The sequence below is a fragment of the Perissodus microlepis genome, chromosome 20, assembly GCF_051167445.1.
Source record: "Perissodus microlepis isolate ML-2025 ecotype Zambia chromosome 20, ASM5116744v1, whole genome shotgun sequence".
Taxonomy (NCBI): domain Eukaryota; kingdom Metazoa; phylum Chordata; class Actinopteri; order Cichliformes; family Cichlidae; genus Perissodus; species Perissodus microlepis.
This window is the reverse complement of record NC_140480.1, coordinates 18,332,437-18,357,393: the sequence shown is the minus strand read 5'-3', so window position 1 is coordinate 18,357,393 and position 24,957 is coordinate 18,332,437. Positions and strand designations below refer to the sequence as shown.

Sequence of the window (24,957 nt, the reverse complement as noted above, 5' to 3'; positions counted from 1 at the left end):
TAGTAACACCTTTGGTCGTACTGACCACAAAAAGCACAAACGATTCATGAAGCACTTTATTCTACACCATTTTAAGCTTTTTATATCCACCCCACACCAACAACCAATTGAGAATGACCAATTAGTCTAACAAGAATTACTGGATGTGGGAGAAAGCTGAAGTAACTGGAGGTAGTACCTTCAGGATTTACAAATTTTGGACTTTCACAAATTTTACAATTTGTCCTACTGGTAAATTATGGAGATGGTGAAAAAGATAATGGACTCAATGTCCTGTTATCTCTTAAAGATACTGGAAATGATCCTGAATTGTTTGTTATGTCCATCAGGTGACCTGCTTTTGATTGGTAGGGTAAAATGTCAGGTAAAGGTGTGCGTACAGCAGCTCATTTTCAGTTAATTATCTGAACCTCTAGTAGCAGAGAACCTTGTTTTCAGTTAAATGAGTGAGACAAGATCCAAACTATAAATATGTTAAATAAATATACACTTTTTGAAAATTATTGTATTTAGCATTTATTTAAAAATGTATAAAAAACACAAACACAAAAACAACAGCAGTAAAAAAAAAAAAAAGGAAAACATGACAAAAGATTTTAACAAAGCTACATTTCATTTTCTTCACATGATTAGAAGCTGAAATGTATTTGGACCTGCACATGTCAAAGGTCATTCATATGAACGGGCCAGTTTCTACTTTTCATTTTACTAATCCTTTAGAGACCAGTCATTCTTTCAAACAGGCCGGAAAACTTGTTTGGAAACTCATTCACATCTTTGAGAATCACCACAGCGCACACACCGCCATCCCCCTGTGCCAACGTCCTTCCCACTTAAGCATATCTCTGTCTTTCATAATCAGAAAACAGTCTGGTATACACTGAAACAAAGGTGTCTGTCAGCCTTTTCATCGGCCCAGACAACATTATTTAATTAAACAGTAGAATACCCAGGAAGCAAACACAACCCAGTGGCTGGCCCAGTTCAGTTCAGACCACCTCTGGATGGTGTGGATGGCTGTGAAATCCTGAAAACAATAACAAACATGGACGCTGTTAGTCCCTGCACAGCCCAGGGAATCATACACAAGGTACACATGTGCATTAGGAATTTGCATGCTGTCAGCTAAATGTCCACATGCAACCAGAAAAGGTCAAAGGGTCATTCCTTCTCAAATTAAAATGGCCCTGCTGCTCAACTTTCTCCAATGTGCATAAAAAATATCCTTGGTTTGAACAAATAAATGGTAAATGGACTTATGGCTCTTATATAGCGCTTTTCTATTCTGAGCAATCATAGCACTTTACATTCACCCATTCAGAAATTGTCACTATAGTTGTCTTTTGCAATGTGAAGTTTATTATGAGCATTAGTTGGCTTTAATTTTTTCCCATATTTTAACTAGCCAATACACAGACATTTTTAATGGGTGTGTCCCAAATTGCAGATTCTGAGACTAGTAAGAATTTCATGCTTTTATCTTTACGTTTTTCAGATTTTCATGTTCAAAAATTGTCCCTGTGAAAAAATAGCCTGAAAATTGTTTGATTGACCATGGTTTAAAAACTTTTTAAAAAAATATATAATGTATGAAAACTTGACTGCAATCATGTTCAACCATTCACCAGGTTTTTAGGAAAATCAGAGTTGGTTGAATGAAAAATATTCTAAAAAAATGTGCTGATTTGAGACACAATTTTCACCACAGAATTCAGTTTAAAGCAATCAGACCATTAAAAATAATGAACGTTCTGCAAACAATTACAATTATGAGAAATATTCAGTGAGAATATTCAGTGTTATTATTGTATGAAAGCTGTCACTTGCTTTATTTCCAAACCGAGACTGGGTATAAATTTGCACTCTGTCATAATATCTTCAACATATACAGGTGGCGTCGGCCCTCATGGTGCTCTTACCTCTTCTACCTCCTGTTCATCAACTCCTGGGTCAAACATGGAACCTAGGTAAGTGAGATGGAAGATGGCCAGCAAGCTGAAAACCAGGTTCAGCAATATCACCCAATAATCCTATAGACCGCAGAGGAGAGAATAAAAGACAAAAGAAAAAATAGAGACAAAAGTTGCATTTTCTCCCTCAATCTACTCAATATTAAGAAATAACAACTTGCTAACAATGACTGTTAGTGTTCTATTCTATGGTTTTCTATGCATCTTTGCTTTGACTACATTGACAGGATGGAATCGTTCTCATGATAAAAAAAAATGGTGCCAATCAGATGTTTTTCAGGTGTTTTTTAATGGATCAAAATGTGATGGTGCCTTTCTGTTTTCATGGTTTGGGGCGGAGCCTCCACCGTGTTTCACAGCTGACCTCCTTCCTACTTACTGATCACTATTTGAACCAAAAATGTCACATTTGGATTCATCCATTCATCAGTCCTGTTACCACTAATTTTCAGTTTAGTTCTTATGTAACTGTAATCCACGGGCTTTTCATCCCATTTCCCTGGCTGCCTCAGTTTCACTGGGACCATATCCTGAATGGACACACTGCACATAATGCAGAGACGTGGCAAGTTTTTGGGAATCGCCATGCTGGTGCAAAAAAGACTTCCCAAAGTTTCAGCTAACAACAGCAAACAGTTTTTTGAAACAGGCGTTTGGACTAGAAAGGTTGAAGACTCAAAATAATATAAGTACAAAAGTTCTAGAGTCACATGATTGAGAGTAGCTTGTGCAGACTTAGTGGAGGGCTGTGTGCAGGAATGTGGGCGTGAACCAGGGCAAGGTCAAATAACAGTAAGTTCTCACAGACAGTTGCTGCCTGGATATGAAACTAGATGACGGGAAATGAAACAGCTAGTGTGTGAGAAGAAAATATTGAGACAGGCAGGTGAAGCACCCAAAATGCAGGAGGAGGAAAGCGACAAGAGGTTGGGACCAACTTGTGTGCCAACCAGGGAGAGCTAAGTCTAGACCAGGGCCCTCCCCAATGGTTTTCTGACCACTCAGATAGCTGATTTTTTAATATTTAAGTTTGTGTACGGCTAAGTTAGCGCACTCTTCCAGAAGTCGGCTACAGCTAACTGCTTGCAGACTGTGAACTGAAGAGATCCATGTACATGTATGGTTTTGAACTGCTTGAGGCAATAAATCTATAGAATTTGAATTGGACTGGTGCTCTCTTTATCTTTATCTCTCTTTATCCTCGAGAAAAAGAACGTGCAACACAGGCTGCTAGTGACATAGAATTTACATACAAGACAACTTAAAATGAGTCTTCTGTTATGTGGTTCATCTTTTGATTTTGTTGTCTGTTTGTGCTTGAGTGATTCATTAGTCAGTTTCAAATGGCCTAATGACCAAAAAAAGAAAAAGGATTATTTGGAGTTATTCAGTTACTTTATTGCCCTGTTTATCTTTGTTGTTCTGTGTTGTTTAGCTGTGCAGCACTTTGAAGTCACCTTTTTACACTGCACATTTAAACACAACACAGGTTAACCAAACTTTGGCTCTGCATCTATGTCTGTCTGTTTGTGTCTCTGTGTGTGTCTGTGTGTGTGTTTTATTTTTCACTGTCTCCATCTGTTAGCTGAGTAGGGATGAAGCTGTACCTTTTTGTGCTGATGGGTGCAGTCAGAGGCACAAGGCCTAGACAGGATACAGGCACTGAAGATAGAAGCAAGCCTCTTTCTCAGAACTGAGGATGACAAAAATAATCAGTTACATTAAATTAAAAAACTTTAAACATGAAAATGTAAAAAAGGAAAATAGGAGGGGTCCACAAATCTGACTTTCTACCATTAAATGAACACAATAGAGCGACACGACGAGTGCTCCAATTACAGAAAACAAAGCAAAAGAAAAATCAAACATTTCCTCAAACAGCCTTTGGATCACAGCTGTCCCCTGCAACATGCAGCATGAAGATTCCCGGACTACTCTGGATGAGTAAAGACAGATAAACAACTAAATTCACACGAGCTTGTTCCTCAATGTGGATCATTATCTGTCGTTTGGATATACTGAGAAAGCAATGTTAATCAAGACCAAATCATATGCAAAGCATTCTGTAATTTATTCAACCTCCTAAAAACACAGCATAAACTGCAGTATAACTAATGCATGAAGGCCAAGTAGAAGGTTCCACTTCACTCAGAAGTCCATACAGCATGTCAGTGTATCCATCCAAACAAAGGTACACTAAAAACACAAATGCATTCTGTTTGGCCAAAGACTAATGACACTGAGTACGGAAGGTGCAGGATAATAGTTCACATACAGGATAAAAGACATGTTATCCCCTCATGTGGTTAGTTTTCCGAAGTGGAAACACCTGTGCGGTACAGATAGAGGGGGAACTCACAGCTGTCGACGACTTTGCCACAAGTTTTAGTCATGGTCATTATGCATATGAAACACAAGACTTTAGATTACGTGTAAGAAATGCACTGATGCTAAGAACTTTTCTGTAATTAACAGAACATAGCACAGTCTGTGCCCTGTTTATTTAATTCTGTGTTACGTTTCAATATGAAATCAATAATATTTGTTTGTTTTTTTCATCTTTCTTTGAAGAGATCAACTGAATTTACAGAGATCAAAGTCCGTGTCCAGTTTGCACGACAGTGCAATAAAAACATTTTTGTCACTAAAATCTAAGAATGACTGTGACAGATAATTGAGGCAGAACTTTTCAGCCCTGTTGACGATCCTTAATAGAAATCTATTAAGCAGTTCTTCAGTGTTTGTGTGTGACCTGGGTCACAACAGATCACATCATGTGTCACTTGTTCCACTTTCAGCAGCGAATCACTCTTCTGTGTGAGCACAGAGTTATCCATACCATGTTCAACATATGTGATGAATCCAAGTGAAAGCAGAACAGCTCCCAGGTGGAAACTGAGACCCTGGAGAAGATAATACAGTTAGGTTAAGCAGTAAACTAAGTACAACTAGTGATGTTTGGGGTCCACTTGGGGTACCTGTGGTCATTTTTGACAAAGACTTCTATCACCAGTAATTCAACTTTCAGAATATCATTTTAAACAAATACCGTCATATACCAAACACCTCAGTGAAATGTCATAAGGTGGACACTGCCCAAGCCTAGTGACCTGGTTGTTCAGTGAAATGTCACACACAGTGGGTAATAGTGTATGTATTATTGTAGGGTCTGCCTTACAATATAAAGCACCTTGAGGCAACTGTTGTTGTGATTTGGTGCTATATAAATAAGACTGAATTGAATTAACAGTGAAGTTTAAGCATGGATTTAGTATACTGTATAGACTCTGGATACAAGTGTTGAAGTGTGCATCATCTTACTAACATGCAGTAAGGCGCTGGCTGTGTATGTCACCAGGATAGCTGGAAAAGTTCCCAATTTCATGGCGTTTTTAAAGACATCTGAAAAAGATGGAGAACAAACCACAATGAACTCACTGAAAACAACATTATGACAACATGGTGCTCATACAAGATCACCTGCTGCTCCCTTTACGGCTCATCAGAACGGATCATCTGCTTCAAACGATCTCTATCATCATCCTCCTCTGTCATACCAGCCCTCTGCATGTCCTCCTACACGATCCATGAATCTTCTCTAAGGTCTTCCTCTTTTCCTTCTGCCTGGCAGCTCCACCACCACCATCATCATCATCATCATGATCATTTCTTTAACGTATCCACTCGCCCTCTGAACAGGCACTTCCATCTTCAATTCACAAAACACTCCTGACACTCATCTTCATCCACTCCTCCTCCGCTTTGAACGGTTGATCCCAGAATATTAAACTCCTCCACCTTCACTACCTTTGCTCCTTGCACGTTCCAATTTCCATTTCTCTCCCTCTAATTCACACGTGTTTTCTTGCTTCTGTTGACTCCCCTCTTCTCTCCAGCACATACCTCCCCTTGCACGCTACTCTGACTACAGATCAGTGTTATCTGCAAACGTCATATCCACACAGACTCCTGCCTGGGCTCATCTGTCAGCCTGTCCATCACCACTGCAAATAAGAAAGGGCTCAGAGCAGATCCCTGACATAACTGCAGCACCACCTTGACTCCATCTGTCACTACTGCACACCCACACATGTCCAGCACCACCCTCACATACTTTTCTATCACTCCTGACTTCCTCATACAATACCACAGTGCCTCCTTTGGTACAACATGATCTGTGTTCTCTGTACTTCTCCAGTGACACTCTGCTTTATGCCTCTGTAGATACTCTGCACATCACTCATGTTCTTGAACATAATTTCTCAGGTATCCTCTCACTCTCTAAGATTGTGTTTAACAGTCTCCACTATAGGGCTGCCACAAACGATTATTTTGATAGTCGACTAGTCACCGATTATTTTTGCGATTAGTCAACTAATCATATCATGTATCCACTTATTGCACCAGCATGCATCGGCTCTTATATGACTATCATTAGCTTACAGCTTTAAGTGTTTAAGGTGTGTGCTAACTAAAAATAAAGACAAGATGGTAGTTTATTAAATTTTAATGAAATTTGCAGATTGTTTCGGTGGAGTTTATTTAACTCAGCGGTCTACTCCTTGCTATCTAAAATATAACAGGACACTGGAGTATATTCTCGAGCATCTCACACTTCACACAAATCAGTTGTCTGCTTGACGTTTATTCAGCGGTGTAAAAACTAACCTGAGTAGCAAAAAACGGCGGTGGGTTTGAAAACGATTTGCCAGGAGTCCGGTGTTCTCACCGGCTCTAGTGAGCCTTGAACCCCGGCTAGCTATCGAGCTGGTGGGTAACAGACGTCTCCGAAAACGTCGGAGCGCTTTTGAAAATATGTGGCGTCTTGATAAACTGAGCAGATATTTGAAGTTTACACAGATAAATTCTCGCCTGAAAATATGTTAAACGTTTATTTTGTGACCCAGAAAGAATAATAAGAGCAACATTAAAACTAACTAGCTGCTGCCATTGTTGGAAACTGAGCAGGGCCGCGCTACCAGTGTTGCCAACTCCTCAGTAAGGAAAATCGCTATTGGTTGTCCTAAAAGTCGCTAGAAGCCGCTACATGACGTCATCACCTAATTTGCATAATTGGTCATGCTAATCTAATTGTAACCTATGTTGTTGGAGAGAGAAATAACATCGTGGAAGAGACATAAAGTGAGTAAAAAACGTCCTAAATGCATTTAGAGTTTATTTAGAACTACAAATTAAATTTCTTTTAGCAATTATTGGTTTTTTTAATGTCACAATTCCAACCCTGCTCCTCCTTTTTAGCAACTTTTTTTTAGAAAAAAAGTCGCTAAGGGGTCTGAAAACTTGCTAAATATAGCGACAAAGTCGCTAAGTTGGCAACACTGCACGCTACAAATTCTAGGACACAGTTTCTTCTTCTTCGGGGTTTAACGGCAGCTGGCATCCTTGTACATGCAGTGCTGCCATCTTCTGTTTCAGTCTGTTATTACACTCTTAAATCCTACTACTTATTCCTGCGTCTTTTGGGATCTTACAAAGCTTCAAACGAGGCGTCGACTATTAAATTAGTCGTCGACGATTTTGATAGTCAATGTAATCGTGACTAGTCGACTAATCGTGGCAGCCCTACTCCACTATCTCTTAGACATCGCCATACCTCCACAGGTATGTTGTCTGTATTACTGCAGGGTCTTTACCTTACAGTATACAGTGCGCTGAGGTGACTGTTGTTGTGAGCTGGTGCTATGTAAATTGAATTGAACTGAACTGAATCTGGACCAACCACCTTTGCAGTTTTCATGCTCACGAGCTCAATCTCTCTGCCAATCCACAGGTTCTTTTCTCTTTCCTTAGTGTTGAGCCTCATATTCAACCCTCTAGAAACCTTTTCCACCTCAGGGCTCTAGAGTCCGACCAAATTTTTCGATGGTGCCACTAAAAAAATCTTAGGTCACACTGGTCTAGCTGTTCGAGTGGGGGAAAAAAGTCTCCACAACCCTGAAAGTCTCCCTGTGGTCAACAACAGACACACATTATGCCCCTATCGTGGTATAAACCAATCAGAGATAGTCAGGGGCGGGACCTCTCTGATTGGCCTTGGTCCAGATATTCCTGTAGTACTTTGTGTGTAAGTTCAAAAGTGCAGGTGCCAGGTGGATAGAGAGAGGTGAGTAGCTTGAATAAAGTGATAACAATTCATTAAATCTGAATCGACTTTTAAATATAAATGTATTTTGCCAGAAACGCCAGAATCTCAGGTTAAAGCTCTCAAAACTATTTCAACAACCGCCAAACAGCAAATGAGAGCAGGTAAACGGATTCCACACAATGACATAAACACAGAGCGGACCCGACGCATCAGAATCAGCTTTCTCTTTCTGGGCTTTCTCACCCGACGGCCTGTACACGGACACGCCCTCGGGGCTGAAAGCTGACAGCTCACAGATTCTGATATGTCCCGCTTTGTGTTTACGTCTTTTTTGTGCTAGATTCTGAGCTGCAGGTTTTATCTCTCTCCAACCAAAATTCACTGAACCAGCAGCAAAAGAAGATCCAAACTATGCTTCACATTTCATAAATGTCGTCATTAATCTTCTCTTACTTTTGCTGTTTTGCTTCCACCACGATAAAAATCAAACTTCATGCACAGCTCTCTCTCTCTCTCAGTGTACTTCAAGAACAGTTTCCCGTCTCAAATCTCTGTTTTCTGCATTATTCATTCGCTTATTACCCATCAGTCCACTGTTGTTTACAGCGCTGTCGGCCGCTGTCTTCTTCCTTTTTTTTTTTTTTTTTAAACTTAAATGACCTCAGACAAGAAAGCCTAATTTCTGCTGTTCAATACTGAAGAAATTTATACTTTTTAAAATTACGCAAAATTGCAGACTATTTTTAAGTTTATCTGCTATAAAAAGCCAGGCCAGGAAAATCTCCTTCATGTTTTTCTGTGTTTTATCCTCAGTTACTTTGACACAAAGGCATCTGCTGTGATGCTCACACCTCTGATAACGTCTCACATGTATCAGTATTGATAGATGATGAGAATTATAATATTTCTGAGTGTCTGAGGCAAAATTGAATTGTATCAAATCGGGACCTCGTGAATCGTAATCGAATGGATTATAGAAATCAGTGACGATACCCAGCCCTAGTGAGCAGCCTAGGCCTGACAGAAGTGGATGTAGCTGTGGGTAATGAGAAAAGATGATAAGAACTATTGATAACTTTTTTGTTAATGCCTGATCCGTCTGAAATTCATAGCCAGTGCTCTGACACGGAGCCATGAACGCTGAACAAGCACAGTGTATCCAAAAACACATTATATGCTGCGATAAATGCACGGCCCAAGTGTCCCCTCTACCCACTGCCTCTACCCACTGCTGCAGGCAGCAGCAAAACAGGTCGTCAGAGGAGGCCGATGTGATAATTAAATTTAACATTGCCTACAATATCACCAAAGAGTGCCAACGCACTTTAAGCACAAGCACTTTTTCAGTAACTTATCTTTCTTGTAGAAATGTGCTCCAAATAAAGAACTTTGTATTGACAAGATTGTTAATTAATCATTTACAAATCAATATTGTCTGTATGGACAGCAATTTCCCCCCCAAAAGTGCACATGTAAAACTGCTGTGTTAAGCGATGCGGTTGAAAAATTTGGGTGCGCCTAACTTTTGTGCTGGTGGGCATCAAGGTGCACCAGTGCAACCGTGGCAAAAAGTTAGTCTAGAGCCCTGCACCTCTTTTTACTGTACACTACTCCTGTCTATTGTATTCATGTCATTTTTTCTTTGCCAGCTTCTTTAAATACTCTTCTTTCTCATTCCAGCACAAAGTCTCCTTGTCTACTTCCCAGAGGTTCCATCAAAAACCTCCTCTGCAGTTTCCCTCAGGACTCCAGCTGTACTTTCCTAGTCATCTGTAACTCTTCACTAACACTCAGAGCCTGTCTTAATCCTCTTAAACCTAGCCAAGGAGTTAACAGAAACCCAGAGAGATATATTAAGAATAATATGTTGTTACTAAAACCTCTAAACGCTCATCACTCAGTAACAGTGTTAGTTGTTGTCCCTGCAGTAAGAGGCAGGCCTGTGTTCACTGAGCCTGTGAACAACTCCAGTAAGCAACAAGGAGGTTCAAGTTACACCTTTTAATAAAAGCCAGAGTTAAGCTAACTAAGATCTTGTTTGCTGTTATTTCTGTTAATTACATATGGTATCTTTCAAAGAAATTAAAAGACAAACATTGATTTTATATATATAGAAACAAATGTAACAATTGACAATACTCTCTGTACTTGTTTATGGTGCCTCTAGTCGCCAAAGATGGTTCACATTCTACAGTTCTTTCATTGCTGCAATTCCCTTTCAGTGTGTACACACTAGAAGAGCCGTCTGCTTCTGCTTCTGTCAGTTCAACAAATTTTGGCATCCTTAAATTCGACACTCTGGAAAGTTTAACAGACAGAGAAGATTGAGACTTACATGTTTTAAGCCAGCGAGACATGGGGATGTTCCAGCATGTAACCACCATCACCATGGAGCGAGGGATTTCCACACTGAGAGGCTTCACCACTTTCATATCCCTGCACAGCACGCACGCACGCACACACACACACACACACACACACACACACACACACACACACACACACACACACACACAGCTTGTTTTTGTTTTTTTCCACTTTTTAAAAAAATTTTGAATCACAGTCAGATTTCTAATGTGAATCTTCTTGGACTGGCACCAAGTCAGTCTCCGGCAGCATGTCATTCTTTGTGTTGCTACTAGCCTGCCTTGTTATTCCCAGTTGCTTTGTGCAAGACTTTTCTTCCCTTCTTCAGGAATCTTTGTTTGTCCGCTCCAGCTAGAATTGTCTTAGCAACGTTTGGTTCAAGCAATCTGGGGCATTTTGCTGTGCAGAGCCTGTTGCACTATACTGCTATCATATAATAAGCTAGATTGGAAGCCTGCCATTACACCCAATGATGCTCTTCAATTCTGCCTTGTTTTACAGTAGATTATTCTAGAGGGTTGAAAAACTTGACTGTTGATTAAACAATTTCCAGGATGAAGAGAGCAGAGCAGCTGATAGCAGATCAGCTAATCGCAGATCAGCTAATCTTACCATCTTGTGTTGTCTTTATCTTCAGTGAATCCTCCTCCGGCCAGCATGCTGGTACCTTCGCTCAAGTGACCCACAAAGTAGTTACTGAAGTGGAAGGACACTGCATTCTCGTAAGCATGCAGCCACCTATGCAACACACCACAATCAAGTCACATACACACATCATCATTAAATAATCTCTGGCTGGCACACGACAAATAATTACAGCAGATCACGTTAAAGCCAAATAACTCGAGCAATCAGACTTCTAGTGCTAGTTCTCACCCAGCAAGTTATTCATTTCCATAAAACGTCAGAGGTGAACTGATTTCTGACTGGACTACTCATCTGCTGATCTCATATTGCTTCCTCTTACGACACTATGATTGATACACCGGCGTCATTTTTTTTCTTCAAGCATGCAGATAATCTAAACAACTCGTACACCTGAGTCACTGTATGTAAGAGCTCTTTATCAAAGCAATGGGAATAAGACAAACCGGAATTAGCCAGCTGCACAAACAGATATGCAAAAATGTTTTGGATAACAGTGTATTTAGTTCATAACTGTAAAAAAGAAAGACTAGCAATGGAGCACAAATACAATAAAAACAGTATTAAAATAGAATAAAACATAATTATTTAATCCATAGTCTAATCATTTAAGGTTTAGATCATAAATGGGGTTAAAAGTCATACATCACGGATCACATAACAATTACAAATACCGACACACATATCTATCGAGTGTCACAGGATTGTTCTCATGACCAAGATGTTATGATATTTTGACTTACTGTGTGACATTTGTTCCCGTTTATAATCGAAACCTTCTAAGATTAGACTCCTCAGTAAACACTAAACTGGCTGTCTTCTCATCAGAGCTCCTCATCACATTCTGTCCGATATTTTCCTGGGAAAGTATCCCTACTTTGCACCATTCTGTTCATTAAATCGGCCCTATTGAGTTTAATATAAGAAACAGTGCGTCATTTTTTCCCTTTTTATTTTCACAGCTGCCAAATTTCATCTGTCTCTGTTAAACACTTCTATTACATTTGATATGAGTATGATATGCTTGTGTGTCATGCCTTCATTTCAGTGTCTGAAATCACCAGAAGGAAGACTCTCAAGTCATACTAATTAAAACCAGTGCAGATGCATATTAGCTTCTAATCTTCTGTATAACAAACTGAAGATATACTGTTATGTGTGTGAGAAGACAAAGACTACAGTGCCAATTACAAAAAGTGAGAAAAGTATGACACTACACTATGATACCATCATCAGAACATGACTAAATAGTTTCTATACTTGGGAATTTGAACAAATGTTAATACTTGGGGCAAAGCCTTACCTTTCTCAAATGTATCTTGGAAGCAGAGAAAGAAAGACAGACAGTATAGTGTCAAAGCAGTGTAGTTGAACAGTGCTCTGGGTGTAAAAACAGCAACGATTGAATTAAAATCTCTTACTTCTTTGTGACAGAGTTTCCATGGATCGGGATGAACCACGGGAAAAGGTATGGGGCAATACAGGTGGAGATTAGCAAACAGATCTGACTCTTCACTAGACTGCCGCTAGAGGTACGCAGCCACAACCAGCTCTGAAACCCAAATCCATCATTACCATCACAGTGCCATACAAGACTAGAAAGCATGCAGATTAAGGTAGAACTGGCAGTTACTCACAAGTTTTGTGCCTTCAATAGCATTCTTATAACTGGAGAAGCTGATCCAAGGGCCAAAGACGGCAGTACCCACAAAGAAAATATAGCCCAGGAACTCAGTTGGCGAGGGCAGGCTGCTCAGTGCACCTCTGTCCAAGTCAAAGGCCACAGAAATGGCCTTCATGGCCACCACCATCTGAGAGCCTCAAAGAGACACAAAAACAAAGTAATTTGTTACCATTACAGGATACTACATTCACATTTTATGAGGAATCACTTCCTCATAGAAGTCACTATTATAAGCTAACATAGTCTGAATATAATCTTATTAAGAGTAAATCTCAAAGGTTTCTGCTGTGAGGCTTGACCCAACTTTTATACATTATATATGTATATATATGACCAATATACTATAGTTCACAATGGTCGTTTTTCAGTCTATGAGCTGCATCATATATGTGCTATCAAGTCTTTCTAACATGTTGGACTGAGCTTTCATTTGCTGTGTAGGTATTAGGGGCATGAATGCCATGGTAATTTATCAAACTGTTCTTTTTCCAAGGTAGAGTCTAAAGCATACAACTTTAATTACTTTAAAAACAACAACTGGGTGCACAAGTTTTATTATGAATTAATCAGGATTTTCTCTAATCTACACCAGGTTGAAAGTATACATACATCTGCACTAATACTTGGACCTCAACCAGATGCTTTTTCTCATTAACAAGCTTCTGGTTAACTGGTTGATTTCCTGGAATGGACCCTGATTTTAAGCATAGCCACCCAATTTGGTCAGCAGTGGTTTTCACCATGGATGCTATGTTTTTTCCCATTTTTGTTCATATTGCTAAATCAGAAACACCAACCTTAAGTGAGGTCCTGCAAGAGCCTCCTGGAAGAGTCATCGATACAGTCTTGGAGTAATTTTGGTAGGCACTGCACCAATTTCTCTGTGGCTCACTGGAGTCCTAAAGCTTTAGACATGTAACCCTTTCCATACTGACTTTGTTTCTCAGCTGTTTCATTACATCGTAGCAGGAAATATTGCTTTTTGAGATCTTTTATCCTCCTTCACGTTTTCAGACAAGTCCTATTTATTAAATGATGTCTTGACTTAGCAGATGTGGCTGTAATCAGACATTCTGCATTTACTCAGGCTTTGTCTAATATTAAAAATGTGTTTGATGATATGAAACCTAGGGAAAAATGTTTTCACAGCATTTAGCCTGTATCCATTTTAAACCCTGTGGGGACTAGAGGAAGTCATACTTATTCCCCAAATTCTTGTTTTTTTATGTTATTAAAGATCTATGCTATACAGATTCCAACCTGGAAAAGGGAGTTTAAAGAAATAATTTAAAGACATAAATTACCATGATACTCATGCCCATGATGACTGGGTGTAAATATAATAATAAGAAGAAGAAGAATATATTTAATTTGTTGCCATACAAGGTTGCTGTACAGGGAACAAAAGATAAACAGTACAAAGGCTAAAATAAACCTTTAAATGTTTCTCCAAGACACGAAATGAAAATTGCAAAAAAAATTACAGAAGATTAGCTAGGAACAAAAAAAAATTGATGTAATATTTACCTCTTATTTTGTGCCAGGTCACCGTGTCAATTAAATGCAACTCTCTAAAAAGAAGGGGCAGAAAAGTAACATGATAAGCCATCAATGCTGCTCTAGAAGCTGGACAGTGCAGCACTAAAGGAAATGAATTACTAAATTATTATAGGAATTGCAGCTCCTAGATAGACATGTACAACTGCTCTATTTGTCTCTAAGTTTAGGCATGAGAACTCAGACTGCAACTGTACTTTTTCATCATTGACAACTGCTTTAAATAATGATGGTGTATTAAAAACCAAGACTATATTAAGACTATATTTAGCTGGAACACATCCAGTTTACAAGGATATACTTATTAAAATGAAATAAAATCTCACCACAAGGCAAACTTTATCTGCTCTACAATGTTTCAACACATAGATCAATTATTACCTGTGTAGTGTTGTGATCTCTGTAATCGAATATTATGGTGAACAGTACTGAACACTGCACTGAGGTCTAAAAGGACAAGCACAGAGAGGAGTCCACTGTCACGGGCCATGAGAAGATCATTTGCAACCTTCACTAAAGCTGTTTCTGTGCTGTGGTGCATCGAAATGCTGAATTAAAGTCTTCATATAAATCATTCCTCTGTAGATGCTCTCTTAGCTGTTTGACAACTAACCTTTCAACAATGTTTTTAACTAAAGGGAAGGTTAACATGAAAACATTTCCAAACACACTGACCTCAAATGTTTGGTTTTAGCTGGACCCTAAGATAAAACACGGCCTAAGACTGCAAGACTCTTTCTTTTCACAACTCTACTGTAAGAGTGACGTTCACGTTAACATTAGCTGCAGGTTCTTCTTTACAAAAAACAGCACTTGAGCCTTCTCAGCTGTCTGCTTGGTTCTCCTTTTATCGATAGCGAGTCTCCTGGTTTGCACACTTGTTGTAGGTGCACAGAGAAATATGGCTGCTGCAGAAACCAGATCTAGGTTGGTTGACTTGCCTGTACAGGAGTGCACTGTCTGAGTGCACACTTATTATATACAGGCAGGGGTGGGACTTTACTTTGATGGACAGACCATGCAGCCAATCACATTCAAAGACATTATGTGAAAGAAGGAAGGGGGCAGATGTTCAAAAGACAATAAGTGTGTTGGTACAGGCCAGGTACACAGAGAGATTTAAATGCAAGTGTGTTGAGAAAAAATGAAGAAACAAGTGAAAACGTAAAATCTGGATGCATTTCAGTGATAACCTCAAACCTGAGTGTAGAATTTATAAAATTAGGACCTAGCTGAAGTGATACCCACTTTTATTTTCAGCAATTTTCCATTATGAAGGACAAAAAGTTTCAAACTTGTAAAGGACTTAAACCTCGTGTAAACCCAGTAGTAGTAGTAAATGTATAAAATGCGTAAATATAGTGTATAAAAGTAAGGTTTTATGAAAACAGAATAAAAAACTTGCTACCTTGAAAAAGACTAAATTCACAGTTCAGTATTGAATATTACATAAAATAAACTATATAAAAGTGTCTGCAGAAATATGTAGCACAGAGCCATGGCTCAGTGTCTACGTGTCTAAATGAATGTGTGCATGACGCCATTAAAATTCTTAACTTGGTTGATCTGCTGCTCACCACAAACAAGCAGATATTTTTGACTTTTAACTGTATTTTCACAAGTTTCACAGCGTTTCCTACTGACTTGTTATAATTGCTGGCGGTGTCTTGTAAATAGTGTTGGACGTAATCCCATTTTTCAGTAATGCATAGGGATGGAAATAGATAGAAAAACTTAGCAATTCCAGTTCCATAATCACTTATCGATTCTCACTGACTCTGTTTTGAGAGTAACTACCATTACGAAGCATCAATAAAAAAGACATTTGTGCAAACTAATTGCACAGCTGTAGGTAAAAAAAAAAGGTTACTCAAAAAAGTAATTATTTCACATATTAAATAGAACACTTTTATTAAAAGCTTTACTGCAGAACAATCGGCGGTGGATGGAGCAGCTACAAAGTTTGTTTTTCTTCACGTCAGAGTTTGTTAATCAGGTGCTTGGATGAAGGACTCCCGATAGTGTTTCCCAGTAAAGGTTTTAATGGTGATCACAGGAACAGCACTGCTGTTTTGGATTAGAAACACGTTTTGTTTCACTCAACCTGAGCTCAGTAATGGCTCCGTCTCTTTGCTCTTCGTGGTGTGTAAACAGACTCCGGCTCCATGTTTAACTGTGCCAGGAACGTCATCACTGCTACTGTTATGTTATCAGTCTGTTTGCCGAAAACTGCGGGCTGTGTGGGCTCAATGTTGTCAGACTTTTTGTTCACACGCTGCTCCTAAATACATTTCCATTGCAGGTCTATTTTTAGTTGCTAATGTGGGTGAAACACTCGTGTTTACATTGTTAAAGACATCGGCGCTACAGAGCCGTGCATTACACAAAGGAAAGAATTTGTGTCGAGATTTTTTTGTAATCAAAGTGCACCCAGGACAGAAGCAACACATTATGCTGCTAAAACACCTTCAGCTCTTTGCAAGCATCTGCACAAACAGCATGGGTAGCTGAGGAATAGAGCAGGTGATCTACTAATTGGAAGGTTGGTGGTTCCATCCCTGCTCCAGTCTGCATGCCAAAAGATAAGACACTAACCCTCTCCAATGCACTTACGCGTAGAAAAATCTTGTATAAAGTGTAGAGGTAGAGTAGAAAAGCAGTCCATTTATCATGCTAACACAACCTAGCCAAGAACCCAGAGTGATGTTCAAGCTGAGTGAATGCCAACCCCAGCCCAGCCAGCCATGAACTTCACCAGGTAACAAACTGATGATCAGTCAGGTTGCAATCTCTGTTTCTACTGGCTCATTTTTCTAAAGTAGCATCACCGTGCCGATCACTTTAAAATCTTTCGGTGCTGTTGGCTTCCTGTTCATACCCAAATACTGTATCCTCATTAGGATAGGGATTTGTGTTTGTGTGGGTCTGTAGCCCAAGGTGTATACAGTTACATGGTAATTATGCCCATATGGAAAGGATATATATAAATCTTATAAAGTTTGTATCTGTCTTGTGTGAAATTTGTATGAAAAGCATACAGGAGTGAAAACAGATATAAGATCCCTTGAAAAAGTATATAAATGAAACTTGTATGTTTTGGATACTTACTAAAACAATATATGAAAGTAATGAGAAAGTGGCCACTTTCATGAGTAAATCATATAAGCCTTATATGATTCACTATAGCCACATCTTATGCAAGTCTTTTATAAGTTTTTTCTATTTCTTTTCCATATGGGTGTGACATGCATTTCAGGTCATTCTAAAGAGAATTGAGAAATCAATGTAACAAGTAGTGTAGCAAATTACTTTCTCCAACAAGTAATTAAGTAACATACTGTATTACTTTTAAGAACACACTGAGCTCCACATATCAGTTCTTACATTTAAAGTGGGAATGCTCTCCAACCATTCAGAGAGTAATTCAGTTCAATTCAATGTAATTCAATTCTATTTAAAATGTCAATAAAGGGCTATTCTGTTCATACAGCGTCAAATCACAACAACAGTTGCCTCAAGGACCTGAACTTGCATACAGTGGCAAAAGGTGGTTCTACAAAGTATTGACTCAGGGGGCTGAATAATTACGCACACCCCACTTTGCAGTTATTTATTTGTAAAAAATGTTTGGAATCATGTATGATTTTCGTTCCACTTCTCACGTGTACACCACTTTGTATTGGTCTTTCATGTGGAATTCCAATAAAATTGATTCATGTTTGTGGCTGTAATGTGACAAAATGTGGAAAAGTTCAAGGGGGCCGAATACTTTTGCAAGCCACTGTACTTGCTTGTACGTATCTGGGACAGGCATTTTGCTGATGAAATGCTGCTTTGGCAGCACATAGCGCAGCTCCATTAAGTTTTGTGAAGCATTTTTGCAATTTTTAATGCATCAGATTATCAGACATTTTTATTTCTTAGGCCAGGACAGGCTCAGTATTGGGCTTCTTGGCTAGGTTGTGTTAGCATGATAACACAACCTACTATCAGTATTGGGATACTGTACATCCCTGGTCAGGATGAGATTCAGAGTGTGATTAAAACAATCAGTGGGATCATGTACACTTTGAGAGAGGCCAATCAACTCTAATAAAAAAAAAAAAAGTAACATGTTGCATTGACTTTCATTTTCAGCATCTACATGGATGCTAAAAATTGCCCACAATAATTATAAGAAATCTGAGTACAGGCCAGGAGGACCATAGATGACAACAAAATTGTTTTTTGACTTTTTGCATTAGAGTCAGGCTTTTAAAAAAAATCTAACTAAATCTAACTCTGCCTGGGTCTCTGATAAAGCCATCTTATAACATAACAGGGGGTAGCCATTATTTTGTACATATTCTATCAGTGTTTAAGAGTATGGATTAAAAGCAGTTCATCTTGATAACATATGTCCCCTTATTGGTATGTGAAGTCAGAGGACACGCAGGAAGAACACAGCAAGAAAACAATCACCTGGATTATTTTCAGACTATTACATGGAAAAGTTGAGAAAAAAACCCATCTTCAACTGACTGAAATTCTGTACAGCTTGGGCCTGTTTATTTGGATTGAAATGGCTGTATTAGGCTCCATGTAAATGTAATTGCAGGCTCAGCCAGCACTGTGAGATAACAGCTACAATCTTCTTACCTTCTAAAAAATGTTTCATTTCATGCTGTACCACATAGTTCTTCTATTATTACATAATCTTCTTCATTAGTGACATCTTACTGATGCTATTTATTTTGTTACAGAGCTTTGGGCCCCATTACAAAGTTTAAGGTTCAGTCAGGTTAAGGTCTGCATCACTTTGAGATCATTGTCCAACTTGAGCTGTCAGACAGACAGCCTAACATATGACTCTAGAATACTTGAGTATTGTGTGCTCATGTATTATGTTTGGTTTTCTCCAAATGTGACACTGTGCGTTGTGGCCAGACGTCTGCACTTTGGTCTCATCGGCCCAAAAGATGTCGTCGAAGTCTTATGATTTGTTCAGATGCAATTGTACAATCCTAATCCATGCTGCAATGTTCTTTTTAGAGAGAAGAGGATTTTTTCCTGGCAAACCTTCCCAACAAGCCACACTTGTTCAGTATTTCTCTAATTGTACTGTCGAGAACTTTAACAGTTAAGGTGTTTGCACACCAAGTGTGATGAAAAAAAAACCCTGTGAAATCCTGCAGTCCTGAACATGCAGCCTGCAGAGCAGCAGAGTGGTCTGCACTTCCTGAGCACTTCGGGCCTGAGCCTAACTGAATTTTGCTAGGACCGTCCACTCCTGGGAAGACTGTGACACTTGTTAAGAGCACTTGATTGGCATCAACTGACTTAACTTAATTTAATTACTATCTTATTTATCAATTTGTATGGAAGTTCTAACCCTTACTGCTTTCATACTAATTATGAGAACTCGGTTGATTACTTCCAATCCCCTCTGTCTGCATAAAAGCAGTGCTGGAACACACTGTGGTACCATTCCCTCATGAGCATCAGTTGAACAGTATTGTACTGCAGAAGGTAGTGTGATGGTGCAAGAATGGAGAGGAAAAAGGTGATTAACAATGGAAGAGAGACAGACCATCAGACACTGTCGGTCTGTCCTACAGAGAAACTGCAAAGAAAGTCAAGGTGTCAGTGAGTACAGTTTCCTTCACCATCCAAAGGCTCAGAAACAAACTGTGACAGGAAGAGGTCTGCAGACCCAAAGACACAACTGAATCAGAGGCCAAGTTACCAGCTGTGTGATAGGCGGCTGACAGGACAACAGCTTCAAGCACAGCTAATTGTAATCATAGTAAGCAAGTCTCAGTTTCAGCTGTAAAGAGAAGACTTTGAGCTGCAGGTTTGACAGGACGAGTTGCAGCAAGAAAGCCAGACGCCAGAATAAGACAAAGAGGCTTGGCTGGGACATGAAACACCACCATTGGACTACTGAAGACTGGAAGAAGGTATTATGGACTGATGGATCAACATTTGAAATCCTCGGTTCATCACACAGGATCTTTGTGTGTGGCATCAACGGTCAAACATGGAGGAGGAAGTGTGATGGTCTGGGGCTGTTTTACTGGATCCAGGGCCAGTGACTGTACAGAGTGAGAGGCACCCTGAACCAAAACCACAGCATTCTGCAGCACCATGCAGTACCCTCTGGTATGCACCTAGTTGGTCAGGGGTTCATCCTACAGCAAGATAATGACCCAAAACACAAGTCCAAGATGTGCCAGAACTACCTCAGGAACAAAGAACAAGATGGTGAGCTTGAAAACATGGAGTGTCCAGCACAGTCTCCAGACTTAAACCCCACCGAGCTGATTTGGGATGAACTGGACAGAAGAGTTTCCAGCTGTAATTGCTTTTTTGTATTATGCTTTCATTACAGAGTGCAATGAGACATTAAACAGCGTAATATTTAATAAAAAAAAACTGGAAAAAATTAGTGTGTTCTAAAACTTTTGACTGGTATTGTATGTGACACTGGTTTGGAAGGTAAGCAAAACTCTTTGTTATAAAAAATCTTTCAAAATAAGGAGCAGCCAACAGGTTACCGAGCGTTAGCCTCCAGAGGAGTGCCCTACTGTCTACTGCCAGCCTTTTCTCTGTGCAAATGTTTAGAAAACACTGAGGAGCAATTTTCCTGGTACAAAAGTGTTTTTGTCTGCGTTTCTCACCCTGTTAAGATATAGATAAGGACGACACCTGAGACGAAGAGGCCGTGGCTGCTCGAGTGTCGGCAGAGCAGCAGAATGAAGTAACAGAGCGCAGTGAGCAGCAGAATCCACTGCATGTGCTGCTCAAAGAACAGGAAGAGGCCAAACATCCCAGCCAGCGCTGACACTACATGTTTCACAGTAGACACCACACCTGAGGAAGCAAAGCAGGACGCACTTAGAAACGTAATCACAAGTAGCCTGTTGTTGTTGCAGACACTTAGACTGCAGAGCATAATAAAGTTAAACATGGTCCTCGTCCACAAGGTTTTAATTTTTAATATTTTAAAATAATTTTTAATAGCTAGTCTGAGGCTCTAAACAAATCAAAACAGCAATAAGCTTATTTCTGACTAATGCTGAATATATATATGTATCATCTCACTCAATGTTTTTTCTTTACTTCTATTACTTTCGAAATTGTAGATACAAACTGAAGATATCATATATATGAAGCAAGATATATGGAATTATGTAGCAAAAAAAAACCCTGATAAATAAATATGTTTTATATCACAGATTCCTCAAAGTAGCCGCCCTTTGCTTTGTTGACAGCGCTGCAAACCCTCGGCCTTCTCTCAGTGAGCTTCATGATGTCGTCACCTGAAATGGTTTCACTTCACAGGTGTGCCTGTCAGGGTTCATTTGTTGCCTTCTTAATGGGGTTGGGACCATCAGTTGTGTTGTGCAGCAGTCAGGTTGGTACACAGCTGACAGCCCTATTTGACAACTGTTAGAATTCATATTATGGCAAGAACCAATCAGCTAAGTAAAGAGAAACAACAGCCCATCATTACTTTAAGAACGGAAGGTCAGTCAGTCCAGAAAATTGCAAAAATGTTGATTGTGTCCCCAAGTGCAGTTGCAAAAACCACCAAAACTGGCTCACATGAGGACTGTCCCATGAAAGGAAGACCCAGAGTCCCCTCTGCCGCTGAGGATAAATTCATCTGAGTCACCAGTCTCAGAAACCACAAGTTAACAGCAGCTCAGATTAGAGCCCAAATAAAATAAGGGAGTGATGGAGTGCACCAGATGGCCTGACCTAAACCCAGTGGAGATGATTTGGGATAAGATGGGCCGCAGAGTGAAGGCAAAAGGACCAACAAGTGCTCTGCATCCCTGAGAAATCCTTCAAGACTGTTGTTAAACCATTTCAGGAGATGACCTCATGAAGCTCGTGGAGAGAACGTCAAGAGTGTTCAAAGCAGTAATCAAAGCAAAGGGTGGCAAATATCGAGGAATCTAAAATATAAAACATGTTTTAAGTTATTTACACATGTGTTCATTCATAGTTTTGATGCCATCAGTGAGAATCTAAAATGTAAATAGTCATGAAAATAAAGAAAAAAACATTAAAAAGGAAGGTGTGTCAAACTTTTATATGTACACACACACACACACAAACACACAGACACACACTCACACACACACACTCGTGTGAAATAAGTGACTATTCCCCTGTCATTACCCTTAACTGGTTTACTGTATTTACTTGTATGGATGAAGATGTTTACATTGGCACTTGTGTTTTTGTTCCTCCCAGTGTCAAAAAGGCTGGAATATTTAGAAAACTACTTGTCATATGATGATGACATTTTACAGAGAACATGTGAAACATACATGTCCAAACTTTAAACCATAACATTTTCAGCCAAATCACAGGTGGCTGAGCAGAAGATGTTCTGCAGCTCTGACTACCCATTTGCGTCCAGCGATAACTGTAATCAGCAGCTGGGACGTGTGCTCCTGTGCAGCGAGTGAAGCTCACCCAGTGTGAAACAGAGTCTGCAGAGCAGGCAGAGTAGCAACAGCCTCCACACCTGCTGGAGGCCTTGCTGGACTGTAATGAGACCGCAACTCTCAACCAGCTCCTGCCACACCTCCAACCTGCTGGGAATGTCCATCCTGCACACACAGACAGACACAACACTGCAATATCACAATATGTTCACAAAGGTCAAAGAGTCCGAGTGCTGTTTTCAGTGCTTGGCTGTAATGTTTCTGTAGGCTTTACACAAAAACTGCACATGTGCATTAACAAAATGGATGGATGGAGGAAAAAGTAGGTTTTTTGTTTGGTTGGTTTTTTTTTTAACATGATGACTTTTAATCCGATTAGGAAAACATTCTTTCTGTAAGATTAGTCTAATAAATTTGTTGGAGATTTTTCAGTCACTAAATTCGATATTTTTAATGTGGAGCCACCTCAGACAAGGAGAATGTTTGACTGCAGCCAATCTTCCCTAACCAAGCTTTAACAACATCAGGTGACATGGGCAAAGGAAATATTGGCTTGATAAGCCTAGACAGACTTTCTATTTTAGTTTGTAGGATTCGACCAAAAACAGTGATGTCTCTTTGCAACTGTTGGCATTTTTCTATATTATTCATAATATTCTTCTCCTTGGACACTGCTTTATCTTTAGAAATATCCCCAAATATTTCACTTACATTTTTAACGTTTACGTTATACAATGGCTGCAGAGTTAAGATTTCATCCATCCATCCATCCGCTTCCGCTTATCCTTTTCAGGGTCGCGGGGGGCGCTGGAGCCTATCCCAGCTGTCATAGGGCGATAGACGGGGTACACCCTGGACAGGTCGCCAGTCTGTCGCAGGGCTAAAACACAGAGAGACAACCATTCGCACTCACATTCACTCCTGCATTTATCTATATTTAACTGTAACCCTAAAGCTTTAAAACAGTGTTTATAGTTCTTAATGATGCTGAAATTTGATTTGTTTTCTTTTTTAAAATAGTACCATCAGCCAACTGACTTCCCGTTACATTAATCCCGTCTACTTCGCTGTTTGCAATGAAAATACATAACATCTAAAAAAAGAAAAGAAATCTTCTTTCATTTAGTAAATCACTCCAGACAATCAGATCCTAAACGAGTCGTATGCTGTTGTGTATTGTGTATGTCGTCCTCTCAACAAACCTGATTGATTCACAGATTTATTGATGAAAGAGCTCTTTTTAATCTGGCAGCAATCGATACGGCAAGAATTTGATAATCTGCGTTTAACAGTGTAATTGGCCTTTAATTATTTAAAAGGCCAGGTTTAGGAACTTCTCCAGGTTTATGAATTAAAGTAATCAGTCCTGGTTTCGTTGGGAGCTTCTTTCTCTCTGCAAAAAGAAATGTCTCCACACATTAAGCTTCTTAGATCTTTCCAATGAGCCGTGAGCCCATCTGCACATGGAAAAGTATTTAAGACCATCTTGGAGTGAGAAAAAAGAAGTGAGTGAGCTTGATGGCTCAGAATGACACGATGGTTCTGACTTTATCATCCACGAAGGTTACTGACTACTGTGCTTTATGTGACAGTGATGACAATCGGCCGCACGCACTGCAGCCTCGCCAAAAGTTACTCCAAAGCGACCGTTTCATTACTGGATCATCCGAAGGTCCACGGAGACTGCACTAAGAAACTGGCCTACAGGAGCTAGCCGCACACGTCATCCAGCAACAACTAGCTTTCATGTTCACTTACCTCCGTTAGCTCTGCTGCACCAACCTTTCCCACACGTAACAACAATTTGAGGTGGCCTGCAGGTGGCGCTAGCTCTGCTAAATCAATTCCAGCAATCCGGTTCGGAAGGTCAGAGAGCGGGCTCACCTGAACTGTTGAAGCACAGCCAAAGACCCCAGATCCAGGTCCAGATCCAGGTCCAACCAGCTGGCGCACGGAAACAGCTCCTCTACTCTTCTTCGTCTTCCACACTTTTCTACTCATTCCCGTCTTCCAAACCGTTCCTTCACTGCCCCCTGCTGGTTTTACGGCAGCTTCTTCAATGCGTATCCTCCGTTCCTCTCAGCGGCTCTTCCAGTCGAAGACACGTGACCAGAGGAGGCAGCAGGCATTTAACCAAGCTAGGAAGCCTCGGCAGCAGTCTCTCCAGACCACGCAAACAACTAGAGA

General features: G+C 39.8%; 1 protein-coding gene across 3 annotated transcripts; it reads right to left on the bottom strand.

The window, feature by feature from the left end:
- Positions 1-547: 547 nt before the first annotated feature.
- Positions 548-24,957, bottom strand: LOC146364372 (protein-serine O-palmitoleoyltransferase porcupine-like). 3 transcript variants are annotated; one of them, XM_084916871.1, is made up of 14 exons: positions 24,655-24,957; positions 23,482-23,650; positions 22,799-22,935; positions 20,989-21,181; positions 14,300-14,343; positions 12,726-12,907; positions 12,510-12,640; positions 11,056-11,181; positions 10,412-10,512; positions 5,296-5,372; positions 4,810-4,873; positions 3,578-3,663; positions 1,920-2,030; positions 548-1,027 (listed from the first exon to the last, which is right to left on the bottom strand). In XM_084916871.1, coding segments are annotated over exons 2-14 (1,356 nt in total). In that variant the 5' UTR covers positions 23,484-23,650; positions 24,655-24,957; the 3' UTR covers positions 548-925. The 3 variants fall into 3 exon arrangements, with proteins under 3 accessions (XP_084772997.1, XP_084772998.1, XP_084772999.1); XM_084916872.1 differs by lacking the exon at positions 23,482-23,650 and having other exon boundaries at positions 549-1,027; positions 24,655-24,955; XM_084916873.1 differs by lacking the exons at positions 23,482-23,650; positions 24,655-24,957 and adding an exon at positions 24,529-24,648 and having other exon boundaries at positions 549-1,027.

What these genes read in the sequence shown, in the direction of transcription:
- LOC146364372 (XM_084916871.1), bottom strand. An exon ending in GACCTGGCACAAAATAAGAG is followed by an intron (nt 12,908 to 14,299) that starts GTAAATATTACA and finishes TGTCTCTTTGAG; the next exon opens with GCTCTCAGATGGTGGTGGCC. An exon ending in GGAAACTCTGTCACAAAGAA is followed by an intron (nt 11,182 to 12,509) that starts GTAAGAGATTTT and finishes TGTGTTGCATAG; the next exon opens with GTGGCTGCATGCTTACGAGA.